General features: G+C 45.2%; 1 protein-coding gene across 1 annotated transcript in view; it reads right to left on the bottom strand.

Moving 5' to 3' along the window:
- The window catches only part of LOC137898621 (plexin-A2-like), a 30,709-nt gene extending 7,972 nt beyond the window's left edge, over positions 1-22,737 (bottom strand). The window contains exons 1-19 of the mRNA XM_068742665.1: positions 21,514-22,737; positions 21,150-21,332; positions 20,265-20,399; positions 17,334-17,434; positions 15,478-15,601; positions 14,217-14,370; positions 13,684-13,780; positions 12,891-13,005; positions 12,030-12,230; positions 11,290-11,386; positions 10,064-10,263; positions 7,709-7,860; positions 6,235-6,352; positions 4,909-5,045; positions 4,427-4,594; positions 3,383-3,476; positions 1,405-1,644; positions 818-961; positions 235-469 (exon numbers count right to left, since the gene is read on the bottom strand). Of these exons, the coding sequence (XP_068598766.1) occupies positions 235-469; positions 818-961; positions 1,405-1,644; positions 3,383-3,476; positions 4,427-4,594; positions 4,909-5,045; positions 6,235-6,352; positions 7,709-7,860; positions 10,064-10,263; positions 11,290-11,386; positions 12,030-12,230; positions 12,891-13,005; positions 13,684-13,780; positions 14,217-14,370; positions 15,478-15,601; positions 17,334-17,434; positions 20,265-20,399; positions 21,150-21,332; positions 21,514-22,737 (3,919 nt within the window). The remainder of the gene's footprint in view (positions 1-234; positions 470-817; positions 962-1,404; positions 1,645-3,382; positions 3,477-4,426; positions 4,595-4,908; positions 5,046-6,234; positions 6,353-7,708; positions 7,861-10,063; positions 10,264-11,289; positions 11,387-12,029; positions 12,231-12,890; positions 13,006-13,683; positions 13,781-14,216; positions 14,371-15,477; positions 15,602-17,333; positions 17,435-20,264; positions 20,400-21,149; positions 21,333-21,513) is intronic.
- Positions 22,738-25,885: the final 3,148 nt, after the last annotated feature.

The raw sequence follows: 25,885 nt of genomic DNA, 5'->3' as shown, positions 1-25,885 counted from the left end.
ATATATATTCTTTGATCCACATGTCTCTGTAACAGCGGTAAGTTCATGACGAACATAATTCAATAATACATTTTTTATTTGATAAGCAATGCCTATTGAAGCATCAGTCAGAGCAGCACTAACCCAAGTATAATTTTTATTAGATTTTTTTGTCATCTTTTTGCAGTGTGAATTTGACAGAAAAGGATAAATGATTAAGAGAAAAGACTAGTCCCTCAGATTAGCATCACTCACCCTCCTTGCACTCCAGGGCCACTCTGGACTCCAGATTGTCCATCTGCATCTGCAGCCGTTTCAGAGTGAGGTCGTTCTCATGTGACTTCCGCCTGTAAGCCAGCAGCACCATGAAGACGATGACGAGGAGCAGCCCTCCTCCGGCCGTGATGCTGACGATGGCAGGAAGAGTGAGAAGGCTATCGGACTGGATGTGAACCTCTCCTGGGGATATGTGGAGCCCCCCTACCTGGACCTGGATAATAATGATATATTAATAATACCAGCGTTGTAGTAATCCAACTCCAAATGCAGTATTTCTACACGTTGTTTGAAATGTTCAACAACAAAATATTTGGCCGTGAATTCAGTACATTTTTACAGAAATATTAAATATTGGTCATGTGCTCCACTTTCTCTCATAAAGAAAACACCATTATTTGCAAGAGTGGCAGTTGACAACTGGATAGAGATGTGCCGCAATTGGGGAACCTAACAAACCGTGAACAATGAACTGAAAGCCTGCGCCTGAATCCATCTAAACAGACACTCAAACGCAAAGAAACAGAACAGAAACCAGCTGAAGAGGCACGTTCAGACTGACCAGGACTTTGTGCTGCCCGGTGAGGTTCGGAGGCTCACAGAGTAACTGGGTGTCAGACACAGTGAGGGAGCAGGGCGTGTCTCCGATCAGCACTGTGTAGTTCAGCCTGGCTCCACCAGAAGCGGACGGCACCAGGTTGCGTCCCTGCAACACGGAGAGAAGCGATGAAGGAAACCAATGAGCACAGCACAAATCAAAGAGCAACCAATCGCGATCCCTGTGCATCAAATGAAGATGTTAAACCATCTAATATGATGTCATCATTTCACCTCACGAGTCTTTCTCACTAAGGGGAGTTTAAGGCACTGACTCATGTTTTCGAAATCTGCTTTCTCTTTTATATATTATTTATATAATATATTTATATATATTATTTATCCTAAGAAAGAACACCTGTTAGGCTGAGGGGCTCCAGGTAAGGGTTGGGGTAGTATACAAATGAGTAACGTAATTTACCAGGACTTTTACTCAATCTGGGGGTAGCCCTTCAAGCCTTAACTTGCTAGATAGATTCCTAGATGTCAACCTCAATGCCAAATATTCCTGTCTGCCTCTTTTAAAGTAGAATAATTATCATGTCAGATTACTTTGAGTATGATGGGAGCTCCAGGCTTCTGCTCCAGAACACCTGTTAGGCTGAGGGGCTCCAGGTAAGGGTTGGGGTAGTATACAAATCTTGTGTTGTTGTACGTGAGCAGAGCTTGGACGTTGTTGAAGACAAAGCCAAACTCGTCCACGTGTTTGATTGTCTCCTGGTCCACAGAGTAGTCTGCTTTCAGAGAGGGGGCAAAGCAGCTGATGGTGGTGGTGTTCAGCACTTTGCACACCTGCAAGAGTGAAATCAGGTGTTATACACGTCAGAGTCGGACTCCCCAGTGGAAATTCACAAGTTTACTTTAAAAATGAGTCACAAAAGTTCAGACAGGAAGTTCTTGCCTTTATATCACAAGCATTTCCTCTCTACTCTTTAAAACTCATTCTCCTCATCCAATCACAGCCTGCCACAATCTCCTGTTAGCCAATCAAATTTCTAGATTTCAAACTTTGAATATTCTCTTTCTATCTGATGTCTTTCAGTTGCCTTTTAAGGACAGCTAGATCTACAACCTCCCTCCATCCCCACCTCTAACTTTGACACTTAGTCCCCTCCAACCAAATCCTCCCAGCAGCAGTTCCTGACAGGTGCAGATAATCTTTGCACTTCAGTGTTCTGTCCAAGGTTTCTGCCTGTTTTCAACGTTTTTCTTGACTCCGTCTCCAAAGTGCTTGTTCTTGTGGATCAAGTTGGGTTCTGTCTTTCACTGCAGGTTCTTCCCTGCTAATCCTGTAAAGTGCCTTGAGATAACTTTCTGTTGTGATCTGGCGCTATAGAAATAAAATTTAATTAAGCGTTGCATCTAATTAGATCTGAGCACATATCCCATTTGAAACTTATTCTTAGTCCTTATATGAATATGAAGGTTAAAGAGCTTTACACTGATGGTATAGTATGTGTGCTGTCACATGATATAACATGAGATTATGTGTATCTATATGTCTGTTATTCATTCGCCTTCACTGCACTTCTATCAGGTCCTCCTATCCAGTGAACCTTGTTCTATGGAACGGCCACTCCTATCTGTTAACACGCCCACCGATATGCTCATCATGGTGCCATTACTAAATGTTGGAGTGATGAAAGTAAAGCACATATGGCAAACATCATGCACAAATGTGTCCATGAAATACTTATTTCTGGGCCAAATCGGAAAATAAATGACCAGAAAAATGAGATCAATAGGATATATTATTTAGAAGTAAAAATAAAATTGCATAAAACTCTAGCAGTGACTGATGTTATGTATGTGGTCACTCTTGAGAACAAATGCAGACAAAAAAAAACAAGGATCTCTTTCATGGTTGAGTCTCCTCTGGGTGTGCCTGAAATCATTAGACCGTTCCTTTAAAGAGGTTTGAAGTGTGAAACCGGAGACTAAAGGGGGCCTAGACTTTTGGCTCCAACACGTAGGGAGACTAATGACAGTAGATTGACTTCCATAAATCACCTTATGAAACCCAGTTCTATTTTTACTTCTTTTTTCATCTTCTTTGTTTATATATGGGTTTATTTTCACTTTCACATTTCACTACATATGTTCAAGTACTTGTTTGTTCGTTTGAATCATGCAGGCTGATTGTTGTTGTTGTTGTCGTACTACTTCCTTAGTTCACACTGGTAGCAAACAAAATGTTAGACCCAAAATAAATCAGCATGAACTCAACTTGCTGATGATTATAAGTATAAAAACACACAGGGATGTGACTGAACCTGCATAACTCCTTAGGTTAAAAAATAAAAAAAAAGTAGCAGTACTGTTGTTAGAACAGTTGCTAACTATTAGTACAAATAATATTGATGATGCATAAACAACAAACATTCATTCATTCATTTTCTCCTGTCCCGGGAGATGCTGGAGTCTATCCCAGCGTGCTATGGGCGAGAGGCGGGGTACACCCCGGATGCGTCGCCAGCGCATCCGGGGCAACAAACATTCAGGGCAGTATATTAGCAGGTGTCCCACTTACATTGACAGATTCGTGTCCACCGTATTTGACTCTGACCCGTGGATCCTGAACTACATCCAGGTTGGTCCCAGTCACTGTCAGGATTGTGTGTCCGCTGTTTGGAAATAAGTCCGAATCATTGGTGAAAGCCAAACATGCACACAGAGAGCACTACTTAACTATAGTGACATCTGCGACCACAGAGAGACATTGAAGTGTCCCAACTTGCAAAGCCAATATTTTTGCAGAGAAACGGCTTTAACGCAGGTTTTCGGAGGGATACCTGCAGCAGAAGCTCATTCTCTGTTATTGGATGGGGAGCAACAGATCAAACAAGCGAACCAGCTGGCTGCTCGTTCATATTCATCCATGACTGCGGGGCTGGCATGGCATGAATGCAGGGGCCGCTTGTTTACATATGTGGACTAGATGTGATTAAAATGAACAACACTCTAATCTGGGAATGGAAGCAGGGGAGAGACGAAGAGGGGAAGAGGGAAAATGAGCTAAAAAAAAAACTGGTCGGTATCGTCAGGCTGACAGAGTGGCAATCCTGCTCTTCTCTCACATCAAAGGGCGCCTAAGCGTGTAGGGCTGAATGGTAGGACTGCACATTCATGATGAGGGCTCTTGATTGCAGCACCGCAGAGCTCCTCCTGTCACCGGACTGAAGGCCAAGCCGACTCTCTGAAGTCTAATCTGCTGTCATTTACAGCCGGGCTAAGTTTGTGGGTTAAATCATCATCCTTTCCAGATAAGAAGACATTAATAGTGCTGATAATCAAAACATATTAAAAATAAAATTAGGCCCTTATTGGCTGGTGAAATTTAAGAACAATCTTAAATTAGTTTGTGATTTCAAAAATGTTCTCAAATCTATTTTGGTGAGACCGACCCTCAAGGAAACTTGAGGGTCGGTCTCAGGGTTGAGCTAAAAAAGATCAGAACCACCTAAGCAACGGGAAGAGCTGCTAATTGCAATCCTCCATCCTCATGAGGCATCAGCACATACGTGTGTGTGTGTGTGTGTGTGTGTGTGCTGGCAGCACTGCTCTGCCGCGTTACCTCGTAATGCTCCACAGGGGCTCAATACGCTGGACGGTGGGGTCTTCTATGTACTCGAAAGCCAGACTCCTGGGAGCGCTGGCCTGGTCAACACTCAGGCTGACCTGCACTGGTCCGGCTTTGGTTTTGGACGGTGGAGCGAAGCAAACAATCTCAGACACGGTCCTCCTAGTCAGAGTTCAAAGAGAGACATTCATTAATGCCTTCCATTGTGAGCCGGGTCACTTGATACTGCAGTGATAAACCCCTGACTTCACACAGTTATGCGCCATGAATATCCAAAAAGAGGAGGGAATTCATGACCGACTCTTCCATGCCTTTGACATTACAAACGCTTTAGGGATGGAACGCTGTGATTAAAGGGTGCTCATGCTAACGGCCGCCTCGCCTCGACCCCCCCCTGACTCCTACCGTTTGAGGCATTTGGAACATAAGTAAGACTCATGTTCCATAGACACCAGTCTGAACACCACCAGGCTCACCTGTACAGCTCACAGGTCAGGTGACCAAAGTACACATTAACAGCACTTCCAGCATCCAGATTCTCGCCAACAACAGTGACCTTGGTGCCGCCAGATTCAGGCCCCCTGTCTGGGGTGAGTGCCAGCATCGAAGGGGTCTGTGGAGAACCACAAATGGGCTCTTCATTCCTGCATACTGGTTGGTCAAATACAGAATACAATACTTAGCCTAGTTAGGGTTAGCGTTAGGGTTAGCGTTAGGCTGAATGACGCAGCGGTTGAAATGCATAAACCTTATAAAGGTCACAGATATTCTTAACGCTCTTATGTCAAGGTGACAAGCGTTGTTACCTTTGGAGTGATATGCAAAGCTTTATATTGGGGAGAACAAGAAGTTGTTTCGTCCCGTTAATTGAGCTCATCAGAGATCAGCAGTTCTACAGATGAGATCTCGACAAGCGACAAACTGATTTCGGATGCAGACGTCAAATCAAGGCGCAAACATTGCTGATCGGCGCGTCCGATTACACGTCAGTTTAGGTCGAACACAGTAACTCATTGTGACTTTCCTGTTCGAGATAACATGATAAGCCTTTATCGCACCGCACACACACACACACACACACACACACACACACTGCAGCGGCCCTGCTGAACTGCAGTGTTCAGTGATGAATCCTTGCTGACAAAAAGCATCTGGAAGGCTAAATTCAGGTGTGATCAAATCAATCAGACTCATTTTTGAGTTCTCAATCATTATCTGTGGGCGGCACGGTGGCTCAGCGGTCAGCGCGGTTGCCTCACAGCAAGGAGGTCACAGGTTTGAATCCAAATTGGAGCCTTTCTGTGAGGAGTTTGCATGTTCTCCCGGTCAGGAAAATGAATTAATGAATAGATTTATGCATTTCTCCAAATCCGCACCAAAGCCTGTCACAATGTTCCATTTGTGTTCCTTATCATTTTAAAACAATCCAGTAGGTTTTGTGTGATTTTCCTGAAAAACAAGTCAATCAACAGATGATGACGATTAACCGTGGCCCTGCTGTGAAATGGCGACTTGTCCAGGGTGTACCAAGCCTCTCACCTGTAGTCAGCTGGGCTGGTGCCGGAGCCTATCCCAGCAGTCTGTGGGCGAGAAGCAGGGCACACCCTGGACAAGCCGCCAGGCCCAGATTTGGATAAGCAGCTGAAGACAAGACGATTATCTCGTCTTCAAGAAGGTGAATGAATGAATGAACGCATGACTGAATGACGAGGATTAACCCTCTTACACTCATATATGTTGTGTTTGATGGTTAGACGCTTTGATGGTTAGTTAAAGTTAATGCATTTTAATGCCAGCATTACCACGAAGGAGTAGCGTTGGGAGGACTGGGCCTGGAGTTCTGGTCTGCATTCCCCAACACACAGCTTAACTGGACCAGGAGGACTTGCTTTCGGAGCCGAGGCCATCTCACACACAATCCTGACAAGACAAGCACGCAATTAAGTGGGTGTACAAGAAATCGAGACCAATAGGTCGTCATCAGAGTCACTGTCACTGTGATTGAGGCAGACTGGGTCACAACGCAAATGATAAAATACACTCTTCCCCATCTCCAGCATGATCGCCACCCACCATTACCTATGGTTGCCATGGTAATGTAGAGGCTTCATCAATAAATCAATATTGCCTGTCAGGTCAATGAGATAAAGTGGGCCATGAATAAGCCATTAGAGCGACTGACCCCCTGCTGGAATGAATCGTTGTAACATCAGAAATGTTTTAAAGCACTGTGTGAGACAAATGACTGAGCTGGTCGAAGCGCTCGGGCGGCCGCGTCCTGCAGTACAGAGACAGTGTCCAGTGAATCGTCCCCGTCCAACCCTTCTGAATCGGCCCCGTCCAACCCTTCTGAATTGTCCCTGTCCAACCCTTCTGAATCGGCCCTGTCCAACCCTTCTGAATCGTCCCCGTCCAACCCTTCTGAATCGGCCCCGTCCAACCCTTCTGAATCGTCCCCGTCCAACCCTTCTGAATCATCCCCGTCCAACCCTTCTGAATCATCCCCGTCCAACCCTTCTGAATTGTCCCTGTCCAACCCTTCTGAATCATCCCTGTCCAACCCTTCTGAATTGTCCCTGTCCAACCCTTCTGAATTGTCCCTGTCCAACCCTTCTGAATCGTCCCCGTCCAACCCTTCTGAATCGTCCCTGTCCAACCCTTCTGAATCATCCCTGTCCAACCCTTCTGAATTGTCCCTGTCCAACCCTTCTGAATCGTCCCCGTCCAACCCTTCTGAATCGGCCCTGTCCAACCCTTCTGAATCATCCCCGTCCAACCCTTCTGAATCGTCCCTGTCCAACCCTTCTGATTTGTCCCAGTCCAACCCTTCTGAATTGTCCCTGTCCAACCCTTCTGAATCGTCCCCGTCCAACCCTTCTAGTCATACATCACAAAGGTTTTCCAGTTTCCTGCCGGCATGTTCGTAGCTCTTTTTTCTTCTTCTTTTTCTTTTTTTTACAAGGGATATAAATAAAGTCCCTGCAGCCGGAGCTCAATCGCGTTACACGGCTGTGAGAGAGACACTTGGCTAACAGATTGTCCCTCCAGTCGGCGACATGCGGCGCATTTCAATTACAGCTGTGCCAACAGGCTCGTGATGACAACGGCACAAAGACCGTCTCTTCCTTTGGCTCTGTCTGCACCAGAGAAATGCAGACAATCCTCCAAAACGATGAGGCGTCGCTGGGCTCCCATTAAGTCACAGCGTGTCTGAGGTAAATGGCGTGATGTACAGCACGTGTTCATTTCCATGCATGTGCAGGGGCGCGCTCTTACTGTTCTGCAGTGATGTATCCCCCCTCCTGTGGCGTGCACTGCACACCCGCCACCTCCACATTGCCATGAAGCTCAGAGAAGGACAGACCCAAGTTCAGACCCCGGATGGTGACCAGGGTGCCCCCCTCCAGAGGTCCGGCCACTGGGCTCACCTACAAAGGAAGGAGGGAAAAGTGAAGATGAACATAGACTTTTACATGTAGTAGGATTTTGTCCATTCGTATCCGTGCCCAGACAATGAAGAAGTTTCAAATTGTTAGTCACAGATAGAACATTTAGAAACCTGCAATGTACGTATTATTTCTGTAAGATAATGTGTTTAGATTTTTTAGTCAAAGACGTTGTTTCTAATAAGTTTCTGTATTGGAGTATAATTTGTAATTAGATCCTAAGTGATGTAACTGAGCACAGTGGCGTAGTGGTTAGTGCTGTCGCCTCACAAGAAGGTACCGGGTTTGAATCCTATCTGTGCGGAGTTTGTCTGTTCTCCCCGTGTGTGTGTGTGTGTGTGTGTGTGTGTGTGTGGGGGGGGGGGTTCCTCCGGGTCAAGTCAAATTGATTACTCTAAATTATCCGTAGCGTGTATGTGAGTTGTCATTTGTCTCTGAGTGGCCCCGCAATGCACTGGCGGCACATCCAGGGTGTAGTCCGTCTCTCCCGCAGCAAGTTAGGATAGCGGATTAACATGGATGGATGGATGGACGAATGGATGGATGGATGGATGGATGGCTGGATGGATGGACGAATGGATGGGAAGTTGAGAGTCAGCCTACGTTTTCCTTTCTTTAGATTCTTTCAAGAATCGTGTGTATTTGATGTTAACGTACGTTGAGAATCCATTCAGACACAGAATGGAAACGGAAACGGAAACGAAATAATAAAAAATAATTCTTCTGCTACATTTTTATATTGTTGTTGAGAGTACATTCATCTTCGGTTGGTGTAACTTATACCAATAGGGTTTATTTGAAAGGCAAAACACACTTTAATGAATAATGCAGTGAATAACAAAACCTTGAGGAAGCGGCTCACATTATTCTCCCAGGTAAAGTTAATCATCCCTGCAAGGAAGCCTTGGGCCCTGCAGAGCAGGAGAGGAAAAGCCCCTCCCTCCCCTCCGGAGCAGCAGAGGGGAGTTGATTCATTCTGCTGCAGCAGGAACACTAATAATGTGACAGCGACATCAAAAGACTGGCGGCTCTTTGAAGTGGAAGCGCCTCGCGTCTCCATCCCTGACCCGCCGCGCCTCATTGGAGGGGATGAACAGGCGATTCTGACATCACATATCGACTGCTTTAAACAAAACTAATTGGGTTTTATTTTCAAGCACTTAAGATATTTAGCCAGTGTGGAATAAAATGGAGATCGGGTGAGAAGCTCGATCATCCGGGAGGAGCTCAGAGTAGAGCCGCTGCTCCTCCGCGTTGAGAGGAGTCAGATGAGGAGGCTCGGGCATCTATTCAGGATGCCTCCTGGACGCCTCCCTGGTGAGGTGTTCAGGGCACGTCCCTCCAGGAGGAGACCACGGGTAAGACCCAGGACACTCTGGAGAGACTATGTCTCTCGGCTGGCCTGGGAAGAGCTGGAGAAGGTGGAGGGGGAAGGGAAGTCCGGAAATCACAACTCAGACTGTTGCCTCCACGACCCAGCCCCGGATCAGCAGTGGAAGATGGATGGATGGATGGATGGTCAATGTTTGAATACTGGTAATAATATCCAACATAATTAGCGATCAGAAGTCGATACAGTATCGATAACAAGATTGACGAGTAGCTGGTGAACCAAGTTGTGCGGTTGGATTGTGTTGAAGTCAGTCGCTCCAGAATGTTGTGACGTCACGTTTGCAAACGTTTGACGCAATCTCAGCCAATCACTGCACATCCTGCACGACCTGGTGATTTTGTCCGATCATAGTTTCACCATTCACAGCAGTCTCACAGGTTGAGCCGTATTTGTGTCTCAGCCTACTTCCGTGTGACGATGTTGCAGAGAATGCCTGAAAACAGCGCAACTTGCATCCCAAACCTCCTTCGGGATAAATAAAGTGTCTCTCTGGCTGTCCGTTTACCTTTGAGAAAAGGTAAAAGGTAAAAGCTAATGTAACATCCTGCTTCTCTTTGGTTTCTCCTTCGCTGTGTCTGTTCCTCCTTCAATTTCGAGGTTTCCTAACAAATGGCTAAACTATCGTGACTAACGAGATTCATTTCTTCTATTTTCTTAAATGTTGCTGGAGGGGAAAAAACAGATCTGAAAAAAACTTTATACTTAATTTAACATTGCGTTTGTGTAAAACGCAGCGTGCATCTCTGTGCTGATGGTTTTACAAGCAAATTGAGAAGTCATGAAAAAGCAGACCTCTGTGATGCGTGGGTTGGTGCACTTGACGTTCCTGGTGGAGCGGTTGAGCCAGCGGCTGGCGTACGGGGAGACGGGAGGGCAGTGTTGCTTCATGGTGCATCGGCCCTCGCTGCTACACCACCCACAGTGGAACTTCCTCTCTGCCCGGAGACACATGCCACAGCTGCCCCGCTGAGCACTGCACTTGTAGAGGTGCACTGTGGGATAATGCATAGGATAGTAGTAAGCATTTTCAGGTCAGTATTGATGTGATGAAGTTATAAAAGTAGAAAGTATTCTTAAGAAAAAGCAAGTATAGTGGGTTGGAAATTAGATTCGGGTTTTTTTGTAAATAGACCCCCCCCCCCCGCGTTTGTGGCATAGCATTTCACTCAGACGCTTGGATGCATTTAGGCCAGGGGTCGGCAACCTGAGACACTCGTGTCAAGGCTGGCACGCGAGGACATTTATGTTGGCACGCAGAAAATATTAAGAGGAAAACATATATATTGCATTTGATCACATTAACGCCTCACAAGAAATGGAGCAAACTAAATGTTCTTAAATACTAATTGTTGCGACCCCTCACGGGACAAACCGAAAGTACAGTAGTAGTAGTAGTAGTAGTAGTAGTAGTAGTAGTAACTGTTTAATATGTAGTGTAAATCATTACGCTGCGAGTGTGTGAGTGTGCGCATGCGCGTCCTTGATTCAGCACGTCAACGCGAGGCTCTTGAGAGTTCAGTCGGCTAGCTTATTTGTATTGTTAAATGTCGATGATTTATGTACTAAGGACTTTCAACGGAAACAAGGGCTTTTATGAAATCCTCCTCTTAGACAGGATGTTGTAATACATGTTACTGTTTGACTGTATTTGTACTCTCACATTCTATCTCATAAATATATTCATTATCATCAGTACAGAACATTTATCGAATATGTTTTGCTACAGGTGTGCTATTTTATGAAATTATTCTTGAACTCATTAGTTCAGAATTATTTTTGCTAAAGTAGCTTATCTTGCATGGTGAAAAAGAGAAGCAAATTCTAACAAATATGGATATTCACCCTTCATCATTCTGGACAAAAGGGGTGACTGGCTTTTTGATAACACTCCCCACTATTATCAACCTTTTCTCGATGCTTTTTTTGGAAGTATGAGGCGATCTATATGGCTCATCTATCCTCTATGGACTAAGTGCTTTACAGTTCGCTGGCCTTGTAGTGACGGATGGCAGAGGCACCTTTAATCCTCTCAGGATTGTCGATGAGGAAATTGCTGTTCCATACGATGGCAAGGTCCAGTGCCAGATCACTGATCTTCACACCCTCATACATGTACTGAAAAGCAGAAACAATGACAAGTGGAAGCATCCACAGTAAGAGAAAGTAAAGGGATGGTGAAGACAACATAAAATACACAACACAGGAAAGTCAGCGCGGTGGAAAATGGGAAGATGAAAGCGCTGGAGAGATAAGGCTTTTAGCCAACTGTCATTCCTGCAATGGTTGTCTGCTTCTCTCTTCTTTCACATGCCAGGATGCCTCGGATGGCTGATCATCTGAAGAAAATGGCCTTTTCATGCATTGTCACAAAGCAGCAAGGTATGCTTGGCATTCAAATGTTTGTGATTTGCATTATGCAAAAATTCACATTCATCTGTTGGCAGCATCTTTGTGGACACCTTGATGTTAGAATGAAAAGGTCATATTCCTTTCCTTGCCCTGCCTTTCCTGTCCTTTCCTTTCCTTTCCTTTCCTGTCCTTTCCTGTCCTTTCCTTTCCTGTCCTTGCCTTGCCTTGCCTTGCCTTGTCTTGTCTTGCCTTGTCTTGTCTTGTCTTTCCTTTCCTTTCCTTTCCTTTCCTTTCCTTTCAACATCTTGGAGGCCTTTGCTCATGAACTCTGTGCACCTTGCCCACACAGCTTCCGAGCCGCTGCTTCATTTGACAGTTGTGAACGTGCCGTTGGGAGTGAAGTTCATACCGAGCTGTTTTGACACTGCACACTGGTGCTGTTGAAGCGCAGCGCTGTGACACGGTGGCTGACACCCTGCACGTTCACCACACACTCGTAGCCCCGCTGGCCCGATTGGGGTTGGGGAAGGTTTCGTGCTCGCAGGGTGATTGGTCGGATCTCGCCGGCTGGAATGAGAATGTCCCCAGAATGAAGGAGCTGCGGGCAGTCCTGTAAAGAAAATACACAATTACATATCCCAGAAAACCTGCTTGTTTTTCATGTTGTACTTACTAAAGCAGAACTACAAAAGCAGAATGGTCTTTTGTTATTCATATTAGATGCTTTAGCACCATTGGCATTTTATAAGGCTCAGAATGGCATAATCATAGCCATATGAAATGAGCATCAAACTGTCACGGTGGAGAGTTGTAAAAAAAAAAACTTTCTTAGTGTGGCCCTAATACTCGTCGTTTCCTACCTTGGTTAATCATTGTTAATAATTTGTGTGAGTAATCATTAAACATGATCTATTTACAGAGATAAATCTCATTATTGAGTAAATATTTTATTTCAGAAGTGTGTATAAAACCGGTAGCCCTTTGCATTAATCGGTAACAAGGAAGTAGCTCTTTTGTGTGGACACGATCGAGTCTGGCGTTTTTATGTGCCAGTTTAATAGGTGGCAGGGTTTGCACCCTCAGCTTGGTCCATGTCTGGATGAACATTCTCAGGCTTGTAAGGGTCTAGAGGCCGAGGCAATCATTCCCACAGTTGGCTACTTAGCCGAAATCACGAATTATGCCTGCAAGGTAAAACATGTTTGGCCTGAAAGCTCCACGTAACAGCTCATGAAGGTGTATCTGATGTCTGATGTGACGAACCGAATACCTCTGAGGTGTTGACTCGGCCCTCCTGGAATGAGCAGCTGCCGGGGTTGTGGGTGCACAGGTTGCGGTATTTACACCAGTGGCAGCGAAATGTGCTGTTCACACAGGAAAGGCACCTGCAGGATGAAATGAACACACAAATAACTCCTGGTTATTCTGTATGTGCAAAATGTAGATCTACATGACAAACTCCTGGGAAGGTACTGAAAATGGGAGACTGATGTTGGACCGTATCTTCACACTAAATTCCAGGCCAGTTGGTCGGAACTGTAGATGACAATACATCACTATAATATATGTCTCAAAATACAGCATGTCTCATATCTCCCAACAAACACATTTCTCTTGTGGGGCAAGTCAAGTGAAAAAAGGGGCGTTTGACTCTAATGATCATCGGTTTAGGAGTCTTTGGGGACCCTTGGCCTGCAGCGGTGCGTTCAGCTGCACCACCAAATCGGCTCAGACAAGAACAACATGGGTTTAAAAGGTAGCTTCCGGGCATGAAAGGAGGCTGTGCTTTGCAAAACTCAGTGACATAAAGGTCTTAAAACAAACTGAAAAATCTGCATCTGTTATTTGCGTTTCATTCTGAAAGGAATGCGCTTACAAACCAAGGGTTGCAGAAAAGGCCGAACAAACAGGGAGCAGACAGACAGATTGAACTCCGAGGTTATCGAGCAGTCTCATCCAAACGGCACTGGGAGCATCAGAACATCCATCTATGGAACTGGATCAATGGTGGGGGGGTGGGGGTGGGATGGGGTGTGAGGGGAGGTGGTAGCAACTGGACTCACGTTTTATGTGTGCTGCAGTTATAGAACTTCACCTCTGTGTTGGCGACCATTTGTCCGGTCTCCTTCGAGTTCAGTCGGAGCTCTACACCGGCCCAATCTAGGGGGGGGGGGGGGGGGGAGACCATAACGAGTCAAAGGCTGGAAAAAATGGCTGAGATACGAATGACAGATAACGAGAGAGAGAGGTGACAGAGAGACTGAAAGGGTGAGCGAGAAAATGAAAATAATATGTGAAAGGATGAGGCCAAAATGAGGAGGAGCGTGTTGATACATTTATCACACTTTACAGAGACACCTGGTTCCCGTGTCTCTGCATGGCTGCACCGCTGCTGTCAGGAGAGAACCTGGAGGCACAATCTTCAATTGAAGGATTATAGTATAAGCAAGGAGGAAATTCAGCAGCACCTTGGTGCTGAAGAAATAAACACCTGAAAAGCAGGATATTTGTGTTTGGAATTCCGATGTTTATTTTAATTCATTCCTGGAGTATATAACTTCCTTTTTGATGTGATTTTGGGCTTATCTAAACTCACCTCGTCCTTGTGGTATGTGAGGGACCTCCTTCCCGGCTGGGGACAGACACATGACCCTGTTCCCATTGACGTGACCCTCTACTTTGGCCCGTTGGCCAAAAGAACAGGTGATTCCCGCAGAAAGGTCTGGAACGTTATTTACCTCCAGCAGAAGCTGAAAGAACAGAAGAAAGAGATCATTTGATGTGCAGACCTTGACCTGCATGCTTTTTATTACCCCCACACCGAGGAGATTGTTTTTGATGGCGTTGACCCCCCTTTATGACTGGGTCCAATAAGAACTGTCATGTCACTGTGTCAAGTATGTTCCCTTTGAAGCAGGCACTAACCATGGCTCTCAGCTCAAGCTAACTGATTATTTATTGGTTTATTTATTGGTTTATTTAGCAGGGACAGTGTACATTGATAACATTTATGTAAATACATTATACCAGAATTAGCCAAAAGGCTATTTTTCATCTGCAGTCCCTGGACAGATTTTTACATGTCACCCTAAAATAAATAACAATTAAAATACAGCAAGTTAAAAAACAATAAAGAATAAAACAACAGTGCAATTAAACAGTTCATAAAAAACAAATGTACCGTTTCATTTAGACACAGGAGAACACACACTAGGACAACAATTCTCAGCTATTAAAACATTCAGCCCACAGAACTGAAGACATACTAGCCCTGCATCTACTTGGTATCGGATCAATACTAGCCCTGTATCTACTTGGTACCGGATCAATTCTAGCCCTGTATCTACTTGGTATCGGATCAATACTAGCCCTGTATCTACTTGGTATCGGATCAATACTAGCCCTGTATCTACTTCGTATCGGATCAATACTAGCCCTGTATCTACTTCGTATCGGATCAATACTAGCCCTGTATCTACTTGGTACCGGATAAATTCTAGCCCTGTATCTACTTGGTATCGGATCAATACTAGCCCTGTATCTACTTCGTATCGGATCGATACTAGCCCTGTATCTACTTCGTATCGGATCGATACTAGCCCTGTATCTACTTCGTATCAGATCGATACTAGCCCTGTATCTACTTGGTACCGGATAAATTCTAGCCCTGTATCTATTTGGTACCGGATCAATACTAGCCCTGTATCTACTTCGTATCGGATCGATACTAGCCCTGTATCTACTTGGTATCGGATCCAACATTCCCAGTATGGCCCAGCCCTAACTCTCAGCGACGGCTCCTGGATATCGTGCCTGCAGTGACAGAGCAGTGATGGGTGGACTGGTCCCAGACTCACTGGGACACTATGTGCTGATACAGCAATGCTGTCCGGATGAGCGATAACCTTCACGCAGCGGTCAACGTGAGCGGCGAAGCGAAAGGCCTCCTCCGCCCTGTGGCACCGATCCTTCCTCGAGCACCTGTTGAGACAGGGAATGAAAAATGTACAATGCAGTATTGGCAAAATACTGATTTTCACTCATGTTTTGATCACTTTGTTGTCAAGTTCAATGAAAATTATTTTTCTGATCACCCAATTTTTCGAACGTTCAGTTCGTGCTTCATCTCCTAGATTCTAACAGGTGATTAAGGTAAGAATCATTAAGGTGGTGATTACAAGACGGCGAGTCAACGTTAAAGGAAGTTAAATTCTAAGTTACAGCAGGAGATTTAATTTATTTTCAAACTTTATGCAATTTCCTCAGTTTCAGAAAAGGGAATTGTAGTTTTAGATTATTAATTTATTTGAACATTATGGGAGATGTGCGTCTGCAGACTGCGTTTGATGTGAACTGATTTTAGAAGAGGAGAGTTCTCCAGCTGCTGTGACGGCTGAGAACCATCAATCAGAACTTTGCGCACCATCAACTCTTCCAAAATGTGTTTTTGCGCACAGCAAGTTAGATAGTATAAATACACTCAGATTCTGCTGAGGAGGTGGCGCCTCCTGAGACAGCTCAAAGATGGCTGATGTCTCTGCTGCAATTAAACCAAAATGTACAAGTGGAATGGAAAGGAGGTGACAGCTGCTCCGGCTCGGACCCTCGAGGTGGTCCCCGGGAGTACAGATGGTTCGCCTCCTGACCACTCAGAAGCTGAAGTGGCTCAAAAAATAATCAGCACAAATAGACGCCTTTCATCTCTCATCTCTTTTATTCCCTGTGTTTTTGTCTGGTGGAGCCATTTGTTCCCTTTTCCTTCAGGCTTTGTGTACGTCCAGCTATGCCCCCCCCCCCTCCACCCCTCTCTCTCAGGAAGGCACTTTGGTGCACCTTGCCGGGGCTGAGAAACTAAGAGCCGTTGAGAGGCTCGAAAAAAATAATAATCTGGATTTAATAGAGGGGAAAAGAAAATAGACAGGAGATGATCATTATTCGTTTTGGGCTACTTGAGGGAACAGCAGCATATCCAATCACTGATCATTTTAAGAATCCATTCCCATAAACAAGGTGATGGGACATGCAGACAAAGTTTAATAGGCAATTAAAAAAATACAATCTTTCAGTTTACCGAAGACTTGATAACAGAGAGCTTTATTTAAAAGACACTGTTGACGTCATATGACGAGGCAGGGGCGAATCCTTGGCTGGGGTCAGCGGCAAACACAGCAGCTAGTCCAGAGACACAGGGTTTTAATCTCCTCAATCCCTTCCCTCCACATCGAGGTATTATGCAAGCTCACCTGGGGTCACGTAATTAAAATGGAGGGGATAATCTTGCTCCATCAGGTGCAAAATGCTCCATGGGAATGGAGCGGTGCAGTTAATCCTTCTCTGTTACCACGGCCATCCTCCCGCCTGAGAGGCATTATAATCTTGTGCCATTGCAGTTTCTACGGTCCCAAAATACTGCTATTTAGGAGGGATCACATTATCCAAGAACCACTTCCTGGTCTTCTGTTTGTCCCACCAGCTGTTGGTAATGGTGAAAAGCAGGACGCACAAGTCCACTATAGTGAACTGCAGGCATCATAGGGTCACATGTTACGCTTATTTATAGCTTTTTACGAGCTTGTTGGGAAAGAGCAATGTGGTTTTAATTTTGTGATGGGTGTGTGTGTGGGTGTGGGTGTGTAGGTGTGTTTGTGTGTGTGTGTAGGTGTGTGTGTGCGTGTGTGTGTGGCATGAGTAACAATAAAGGAAGCAGACTCACATATTGTACAGGACACACCAGCCGCAGTGGGGGTCACCAGAGTTCAGACATCCAGCACACGTATGGTGCTGCTCACAGGCCTCCACGGGGACCTGAGCTACCTAAAGCAGAGCAAAGACAGAGGAAGTTGAGTGTGTGATATATGAAGTCATGGCTCCAGGGACTAGTGGGGGTGCAGGGTCCGCCAGGGGTCCACGAGGGACCCCAGCAGCGTGGCGAATAGCAAATAACTGATTTGGTTGTAATTTCCACACATTTTCAGTAAATATCAGTTGGAAATTAAAAGTAGAGCATGCGTGTCCTCGGACTGGGAAAGCCACTCTGTGCTGACGTGGACGGACCACGAACCTTGTCTCAGGTGAATGTGAGTAAATTGAAAATTGATCAAATTCAAATATGCTTGAAGTATTTTTAGAAAATTCTGAAAACAGATATGAGAAGCACACCTTTAACTTCACAGCAATGCCTGAATGAAGTGTCATTGGATTATGTCTTGCATTTTACGGAGATGTGTATAAACGATGGGGGGGTCTGGAATTAAATCTTATCCAGTGGCACTCTAGATATGAAAATGGGAAGTGTTTCAAACTCCCCGCAGTATGAAAACTTTTAAGGTTTGAATATATTCTCCACCTGAATCTATATTGGTAGTTGCATAGTTAGTGCATTATGGCTATTATTTATTGTTTGAGTTATTGTTGTTAATTAATATTACATGTGCTGTGTGTGAATATGTCTTTTTATATGTATGTACAGTATATATATGTATTTACGTATATGTTTATGTATATGTGTGCGCATGTATTTGGCATTGTTTTATCATTTTATTCTTTGTTGTTTACATGGTCGAAATAAATAAATAAATAGAATACTTGAAAATGATTTTAAAGATTGCATTCGGGCAACTGCAGGTTTAAAGCATTCGACTTTGTACTGCAGACAGATGAGTGACATTCAGTGAGATTATTGTGTGTTTGGATTAAGAGCGAAGATCAAACCAAAAACACAAAACTTCAATACACATCTCGATACAATAAGGATTCCCAAATGATGTTTTGGTGTCGACTCTCTCTCACTCTCTCTCTCCTCCCTCCTCACTCACTCATCATCATCATCATCATGCTAACCCCGCGTGTTTCTCTCAGCGGGAGACAGAGAAGCTTATTGTTATTCCACAAGGGTCGGCTGATCTGAGCCTAATCAGTCTGTGCCTCGCGACTCCTTCCGCATCAGGCCCGTATTGATTGGCTCCCAAGAATCAGAAAATCTCTCATCTCTGGGATCTACTGGAAATGTAGGATATCTGTGAGTGAAGTCCTCTCCCTGGGGTATTCCTTCCTTTAGCTGCAGGAGATGTCTGAGTGGAAAGCTCAGCAAAGAAGGGGAGCAGGACAGAAAAAAGCAGGGAGTGTTATTATAATTATAATAATTATAATATTGAGTGAAAATGCCCAGCCGAGCTGGGTTTGATTTGTGCTCAGTTACTGAGGCAGACTGAAAACAGTAGCGAGTTAATTCCTGCAAGGAAGGACGTGTCTCTCCTTGAAGGACCGGAGATCATCAATAACTGATGTCCTGTCTCTTCCAGTCAGAAAGAAGAGCCGCCTTGATTTGTCTTTGAGAAGACAGCATCCAACACCAAACATCTATCTCCCCCACTCTTCAGATAACACCCCCCGTTTGCTTAAACCTGATGTGTTTAGGCTTTCAGACTGTTTTTTTCAAAACCCCAGAAAAGAAAACAGAGGCTCTCTGAAACAAGCACCACAACATCCCAGGGGCCGGCAACCTAAGGCACACGTGTCACGGCTAGCACACGAGGGCATTTATGTTGGCACGCAGAGAATGTTTATTCTATTATATTTAACACCTCACAAGAAACTGAACACACTAAATGGTCTTAATACTAATTAAACAAAGAACTGTTGAATACGTGGTGTAAATAATTACATTGGAAGTGTGCGGATGTGATTCAGTAAAGTGACACGAGTCATGAAAAAGCTCGCCGAGCCCTGATTCATCCCAATACCTTCATGGTGTCCTGAGATCCAGTTCAATCCAGTCCAACAGTCAGACTACAACTGAGAGCAGTGATAGGACATCTTTCTACTGCACTGACACCTAATCCTATTGTACCCTGGTAAAATAGCCCTGCCAAAAGAATCATTTGACGAGAGTTCAAAGTGATCACCACCGAATATCATCCTGCAAAAACAAGAATGGCTCCTCCTCCCTGTGATGCTGGACCACAGAGAGGAGGAGCCAATGAAGGCGAGCACACGGCCAACTGGGGCAAAAAAAGCAGCCCAGCTTTCTACAGTGTGTGTGTGTGTGTGTGTGTGCGTGTGTGATATGAAAAGATATGCACTCTATAAGTCGATTCGCATGAATAAGTAATTAGAACAGCAGTCCATCCCACACGCAGCCTGCATGTTTAATAGTCCCGCTCTGGATGGTTAGCTCATGAATAATTATCTGGTTTTTATTTATCTAGTTTCCAAATAACAGCATTAATTCACATTTTTTGGTTTTCAAAACTGTGAATATGCAAAATGCAAACCCCCCCCAAAAGTCAGACATTTATTTTTGCCATATCACGATAATCTGTGTCCAATAGATAGAATAAATTAGGATTGTCCCTTTGTTACTGTAATCCAGGCGGTTGTCCACTCGCGACTGCTGGACTTTACGATCGCACTGGTCTGTTGTTTCTTTTGTCTGTTTACGATGTGTTTTTACGATACAGCGGAAAGCGAGTGTACGACAGTATCTGCGACTCACCCACGATGTCTACCAAGAGGAAACTGTCTCTTTCTACTCCTCATTGACAGAATCATGACTCCATATAACATAATATATTCATCTCGCTATTTCCGATGTTCAGCCTACATCTCTCCCGACAGCAGCAGCAGAACGAGGGCGTTTCCTCACCTGACTGGCAGACATCACATAGAGAGACTTTCTGTTCAGGGAGAAGGCCATGTCCCGGAGGATGGGGCTGCTGTCCTTCATCACGGTCACCGTCTCATACAGCGCTCCTCCTTCTAGATGCTTGTCCACCCTGATCTGTAGGGACACAGAGAAATACGGTCAAGGCCTCGATCAATGCTGACAGTGCATTGGAAGAGTGGCATCTATTGTCCTCGTATCATCTTGGGCGGTTTATATGCTTCTATTGAATGTCTCACTGATGACGCCGCCATCGAAACGCAGCCTTGTGTGTGACAGATTTATGTGAAGAGTAAACCTGAAACACTATATTGTAATTAAGGACGTCCCGATCCGATCTTGTGATCGGAAATCGGGCCCGAGACACAGTGTCTCTGAGGAAAAGACAGGAGGCGGCGCTAGAAGTGGAGGAGATGAAGATGCTGAGGTTCTCCTTGGGGGTGACCAGGTTGGACAGGATTAGAAATGAGACAATAAGAGGGACAGTGAAGGACAAGGTCAGAGAGACAAGACTTTTATGGTTTGGACATGTCCAGAGGAGAGACGGGGACTATATCAGTAGGAGGATGCTGAGGATGGAACTGCCAGGGAACAGGGCTAGAGGTCGACCCAGGAGAAGATACATGGATGTAGTGAGGGAGGACATGAGAGTGGCTGGTGTTGGGGAGGAAGTTGCAAAGGACAGGGTGAAGTGGAGAAATGAAATGTATTTGCCGTGGCGACCCCTCAGGGGACAAGCAGAAAGTACAGTAGTAGCTTCAAAAAATAATTGTGTTATTAGTTGATAAGTGATCAATCACATTAAATATTTGAGTGTGGAACATAATGACATATTCATTTGACTGTTAAGTAAATTACTCCTTTTACCTTCTTCAGCTGTCCATGCCTGGTCCCCAAGAAGACCACACTGTGTCCATTATAGGTGTAGGAGGTGACAGCGGTCAGCCTATCCCTGCTCTCGGTGTAAAGCGTCTGGCCTGACACTAGCTGGGAACCCCCCAGGGGCTGGTTAATATCCAGGCCACAGAAGTGATCATCAATGGGAACAGGCTGCGTGGAGAGATAGGATCGAGGGGTAAACATAAAGAAAACATTAGTGAATGCAGGGGGGGTTTAAGAAATTCACGAGATTGACACAAGACTGCGCGGAAATATGATGGTTAAAAATCAATCAAATGAGTTTGTGCAAAATCGAATGGTTCTCTTAAGCCTTGTTCTAAAGTCCACTTACCGCTTTGGTGCACTGAACATCCTTTCCCAGCAGCCAGTGGAGCTCGAGGTTTCCCTCTCCTTGGTAGCAGGACTGCAGTCGCTCCTTGATGCGTATGTTGATGTCTCCGATGGTGAAGATGCAGAGAGCGGAGTGATCTGGAGGGTCGTGGTACTGCTTCTGTCCCTTGGAGAACACAGCAAACAGGACATCCTCCTCAGCACTGATGTTCAGCGACTTTCCCAGAACCTCGTCAGCTTTGGAGAGGTAGGCGGCCTGCAGCAGACGATACTCCTCGCCTCTGTGCACACACCCGACAGGAAGCGACACGTATGAGTGGAACTTCTTGTCGCCTTTGCAGAGCCGGATGATGCGAGAGGTGTAAAATAGGTCGCCTGGGGAACTGCCTGTTGCCATCCCATTTTCAGGGGTCTCTGGCTGGACAGTCATGAAGTAGACAAAGCTGCCGCTGGCAAAGCCGTAGATGTAGTAGATGTCAAAATGAGGAATAAGAGCCAGTGTGTCTGACGGGATTTTAATGAGTGAGGAAACAAAGTCCGTGTGAAGTTCGTAGTCCAGCATGGCAGAGGATTCCGGGTCGCGGGGCAGTTTACGACTCGAGATTGTCGGAAAGTAGTCCTGTTTGCTGCCAACGGCCGTGCCAATGTACAGAGTCGCATCCTGGCCCTGTGAGGGGACAACCACGCCGTACATCGTCCCTGGCTGGTTGTCGCTGGACAGGTAGTGCTCTTTCTTGTGTGTGGGTTCCACGAGGATGAACAAGTCATCCAGTCTCATCAGCTTGCAGACGCCCTGGTAGAGGCTGCCACAGGCCAGCAGGCGGTTATGAGAGTAGTCGATAAGCAACAGTTTGTTCACGTTGTCGCTCGAGGCCAGCGGTTCAGAACAAGGCTGGACTATCAGTGGAGGATAACAAGCTTTGTTGTCATACTCCGGGCCCGTATCATGAGACACAAGGAGGGTGAGGTTGGCTGACAACTTGTAGATTCGGTTGACAGCGCCGACGTACAGCGCCCCGGTCGACTGATGCACAGTCAGATGGTTGAGTGACCACTCTCGCTTCTCCGATCGGAAGGCATTCTGAGTCTGTCCAGCAGGGATTGTGTGATTCACGGAGATGAGAGTCATTAGCCACAGAACCAGGAACCATGGCATGACCTTAAGACGCCTGTGACCTTTAGTGAGGCCGTGGTGAGGGCATACTTTATCCAAGCGCATTCCCATCCCAGCAAGACCAACAAATAATAAGTATTGTGCTGAAATCGACGAGTCTCGTAGTCTTCACATATTTCTGAAAGAGAAAAAAGGGCATGTTTGAAGTCAAAATATCCATCATTCTTTAAGCCAAACATATTTGATACACTTGGCCTTTGAGGATTTTGAGACTACTACTTCAGAGGTTTGATATTTCCCCCCCAAAAATGCTGATAGATAACGGCCAACACACGCATCTGCATTTTTCATGAAAATAAATTCCAGATTTAGCCAAAGTTATATCAGTTAATTATTTATTTTTGGACTGATTTGTCAGAAAGTTTCATTAAGACCTTATTTTCCAAATAACTGGTGTTCTGATGATGACTTCGTGGTTCGGGCTTTAAAGGGTTAAAGAGTGTATAAGCATTCAGAGTCTGATGAGACATATGTGTGATGTTTCCTCCTCAATGTTGCTGATTCATGAGACACCAAGCAAACAAGAAACCTCGTGTTTAAACCGTCTCCCCATATTTACTAGCCAAAGATACCGTCCAAAGTTCCAACTCTCAACGGGAGATCAATATATTCACTGCTCTGATAAAGACAACTAACTCTGTCTCATTACTTCAACAAAGCAGTAACACGTTCCAGTTGTGTTTTCTCTCTGTCGTGGAGTCTAATTAAATGATGCAAATGTATTAATTATGCGCCCATATTTTGAGCTTCCTGTCCGCCTCCCCCCCTGCTTTGTTCAGTTTAATGGTTGAATCCAGGAGGAATTAATCACTCTCCTCTCCGCTTCAGCAGACATTCCTAAATTAATCAGGCTTTTTTTCCAGGGTTGGCCGATATTCAGAGTCAGGCAGTTTCAGCCGTGACACTTCCTTGTTTAATGAATTCAATTAGCTAACATTATGTAGACATTATTTCTAGGGGACAAACAATGTCCACACAATGGACGAGTCAGGCATATATATGAAGGACATTTTGTCCCTTAACTATGATGTAAGGGGTTTCTCGTATAGATGAGACAAAATACTAACTACTTTATTTGTTTTTAAGTATAAGAAATGAATTGGCTTCGCCGCTACTTCATTGGAAGTCCAATAATGAAGACATAAAACTGTTTTCATAGGATTACGGACCATAAGACACGGTCCGCACTTCCCCAGAACCTGTCTCTGTGTCAGTTTTCTCCAGTCACCCCAACAGTAGGTTTTTTCCTTTAAAGGTTAAATGAAAACAGTCATGACGTGGCGTGCGTTCCCTGTTGGCTGACTTACAGGCTGTCCAGCTGAGTTGAGCGGTAGCCAAGGATGGAGTGACTGAGCAGACTGGACCAGACCCAGCAGCTCCGGCCCATCTGTCCATCTGTCCCCTGGAAGTGACTCCAGTGTCTCAACCTACTCTGCTCAATTTGGCAAGATCCGTACAAGCAAATTCACAAGTGGTCACCAAAGATGAACTGCTTTCAAATGAACTGGGTTTACAGGTGAACTTCTACGTTGGTGTTTCTTTATAAATAATATTTACTACGTCCACCTTTGTCGCTCTCTGCTTGGTTTGATCTTTATTTATCTCAGCTTTAAATTTCTTTTCTGTTTATAATCACAGAGTCTGACTGTTCAGAGCATTTCTTTTTCTTTTAATAGCTTTTGGATGACTAACATTTACAGCTTCTTTATTTTGTGTAAAACTGCATGCAGTAAATTTCCTCTGAAAGTATCTTGCATCATCTGCTTTGGCCCAAAGCATTTTCTGTGTTGATGCTATCATAGTTTTCTCTTTCTGTTTGTCACATTTATGTGAACTGCAATTAAAGAAGCCTTTTGAAATGATTCGGGGGTTGTCAATAACCCAAATGTACTAAACCAGTGATCAGCAGAAACCTTTATCTCCCTGAGGTGCAAACTTGTTTTCTAAATCTTGCTGTTGCTTTTGATGTAGTTAAGCTTTTTTGTGTTAAAGGATGAACTAGAAAGGGATGTAAATGCAGTAAAGTGGGCGGGTTAGAGCAGAAAAATCTGACTCGGTCCTTTATGCCATTGTCGAGCTGCCAGAAAAAGGAGCAGACAAATTTTAACGTCTATGTTTATTGGGGACATTTCTTTGTTGTCCATATGAGTCCTTTTTGCTGCTGCCTCAATTTCATTTTGCACAAAGCTCAAGTCAGAAAATATTTTCTTGCGGCAAATCCAAATGGTGAAGTCGGCGAAAGCTGGTGGTTAACGTCGGACACCGTATATCATCTGACATCCTGATTTAGGATTATTTGAGCAATCAGGGCGACTGACGACCGCCGACTCCACGGCAGGATCTCTCTAAAGGTCAGGAGAAGCATCTCTGCTCTCACCTAGTCAACGATGGGAGGCGATAAAGCCAGGCCCAAGTATCCCATAACTTGGCTTCCAGATGAATAAATGAAAACAATTAGTGGACGTTTTTACAATGTCGTGGAGACAGAAGTGGGTCAAACGTAGTGGAGGCAGGAGGGAGGAGGGAGCTAACGAACCAGAGCCAGTGGCGGCCGCTGGTCTCCACGGTGACGAGTCGGGGAACTAGGACATGAACACGCCGTCTTTATTAACAATGACTTATGAACGAATGCCACGCTGCATCACAAGGGGAAACCTACGGGGTTTATTAGTGACGCTTTGCGCTCAGTCAGCCACGTTTTATCTGGCTGCCTTGCAGAAAGGGCAGCTCAGGGCATCCGTCCCCTTCCCAGAGACACCGACTCAAGTCTCAGGGGGCAGAAAGGGCAGCTCAGGGCATCCGTCCCCTTCCCAGAGACACCGACTCAAGTCTCAGGGGGCAGAAAGGGCAGCTCAGGGCATCCGTCCCCTTCCCAGAGACACCGACTCAAGCCTCAGAGGGCAGAAAGGGCAGCTCAGGGCATCCGTCCCCTTCCCAGAGACACCGACTCAAGTCTCAGAGGGCCGAAGGGGCAGCTCAGGGCATCCGTCCCCTTCCCAGAGACACCGACTCAAGCCTCAGAAGGCAGAAAAGGCAGCACTGATGCTCGTACACCTGCAGGAGGTCACGACTTGGACGCGAGCACAATGACATTTGGTGGACGCTGTTTATTCTCATTTGATGCCTTAAAATGTTCAGATTCAGACGGAGGCATTCCGCTCAGTCTAGGAAGCAGAAATATCTCAAGCGCTTGTCAGAT

This window comes from Brachionichthys hirsutus, chromosome 8 (assembly GCF_040956055.1).
Source record: "Brachionichthys hirsutus isolate HB-005 chromosome 8, CSIRO-AGI_Bhir_v1, whole genome shotgun sequence".
Classification (NCBI taxonomy): Eukaryota; Metazoa; Chordata; class Actinopteri; order Lophiiformes; family Brachionichthyidae; genus Brachionichthys; species Brachionichthys hirsutus.
Note: the sequence above shows the minus strand (reverse complement) of the source record. Positions and strands in the feature narration are given on the sequence as shown.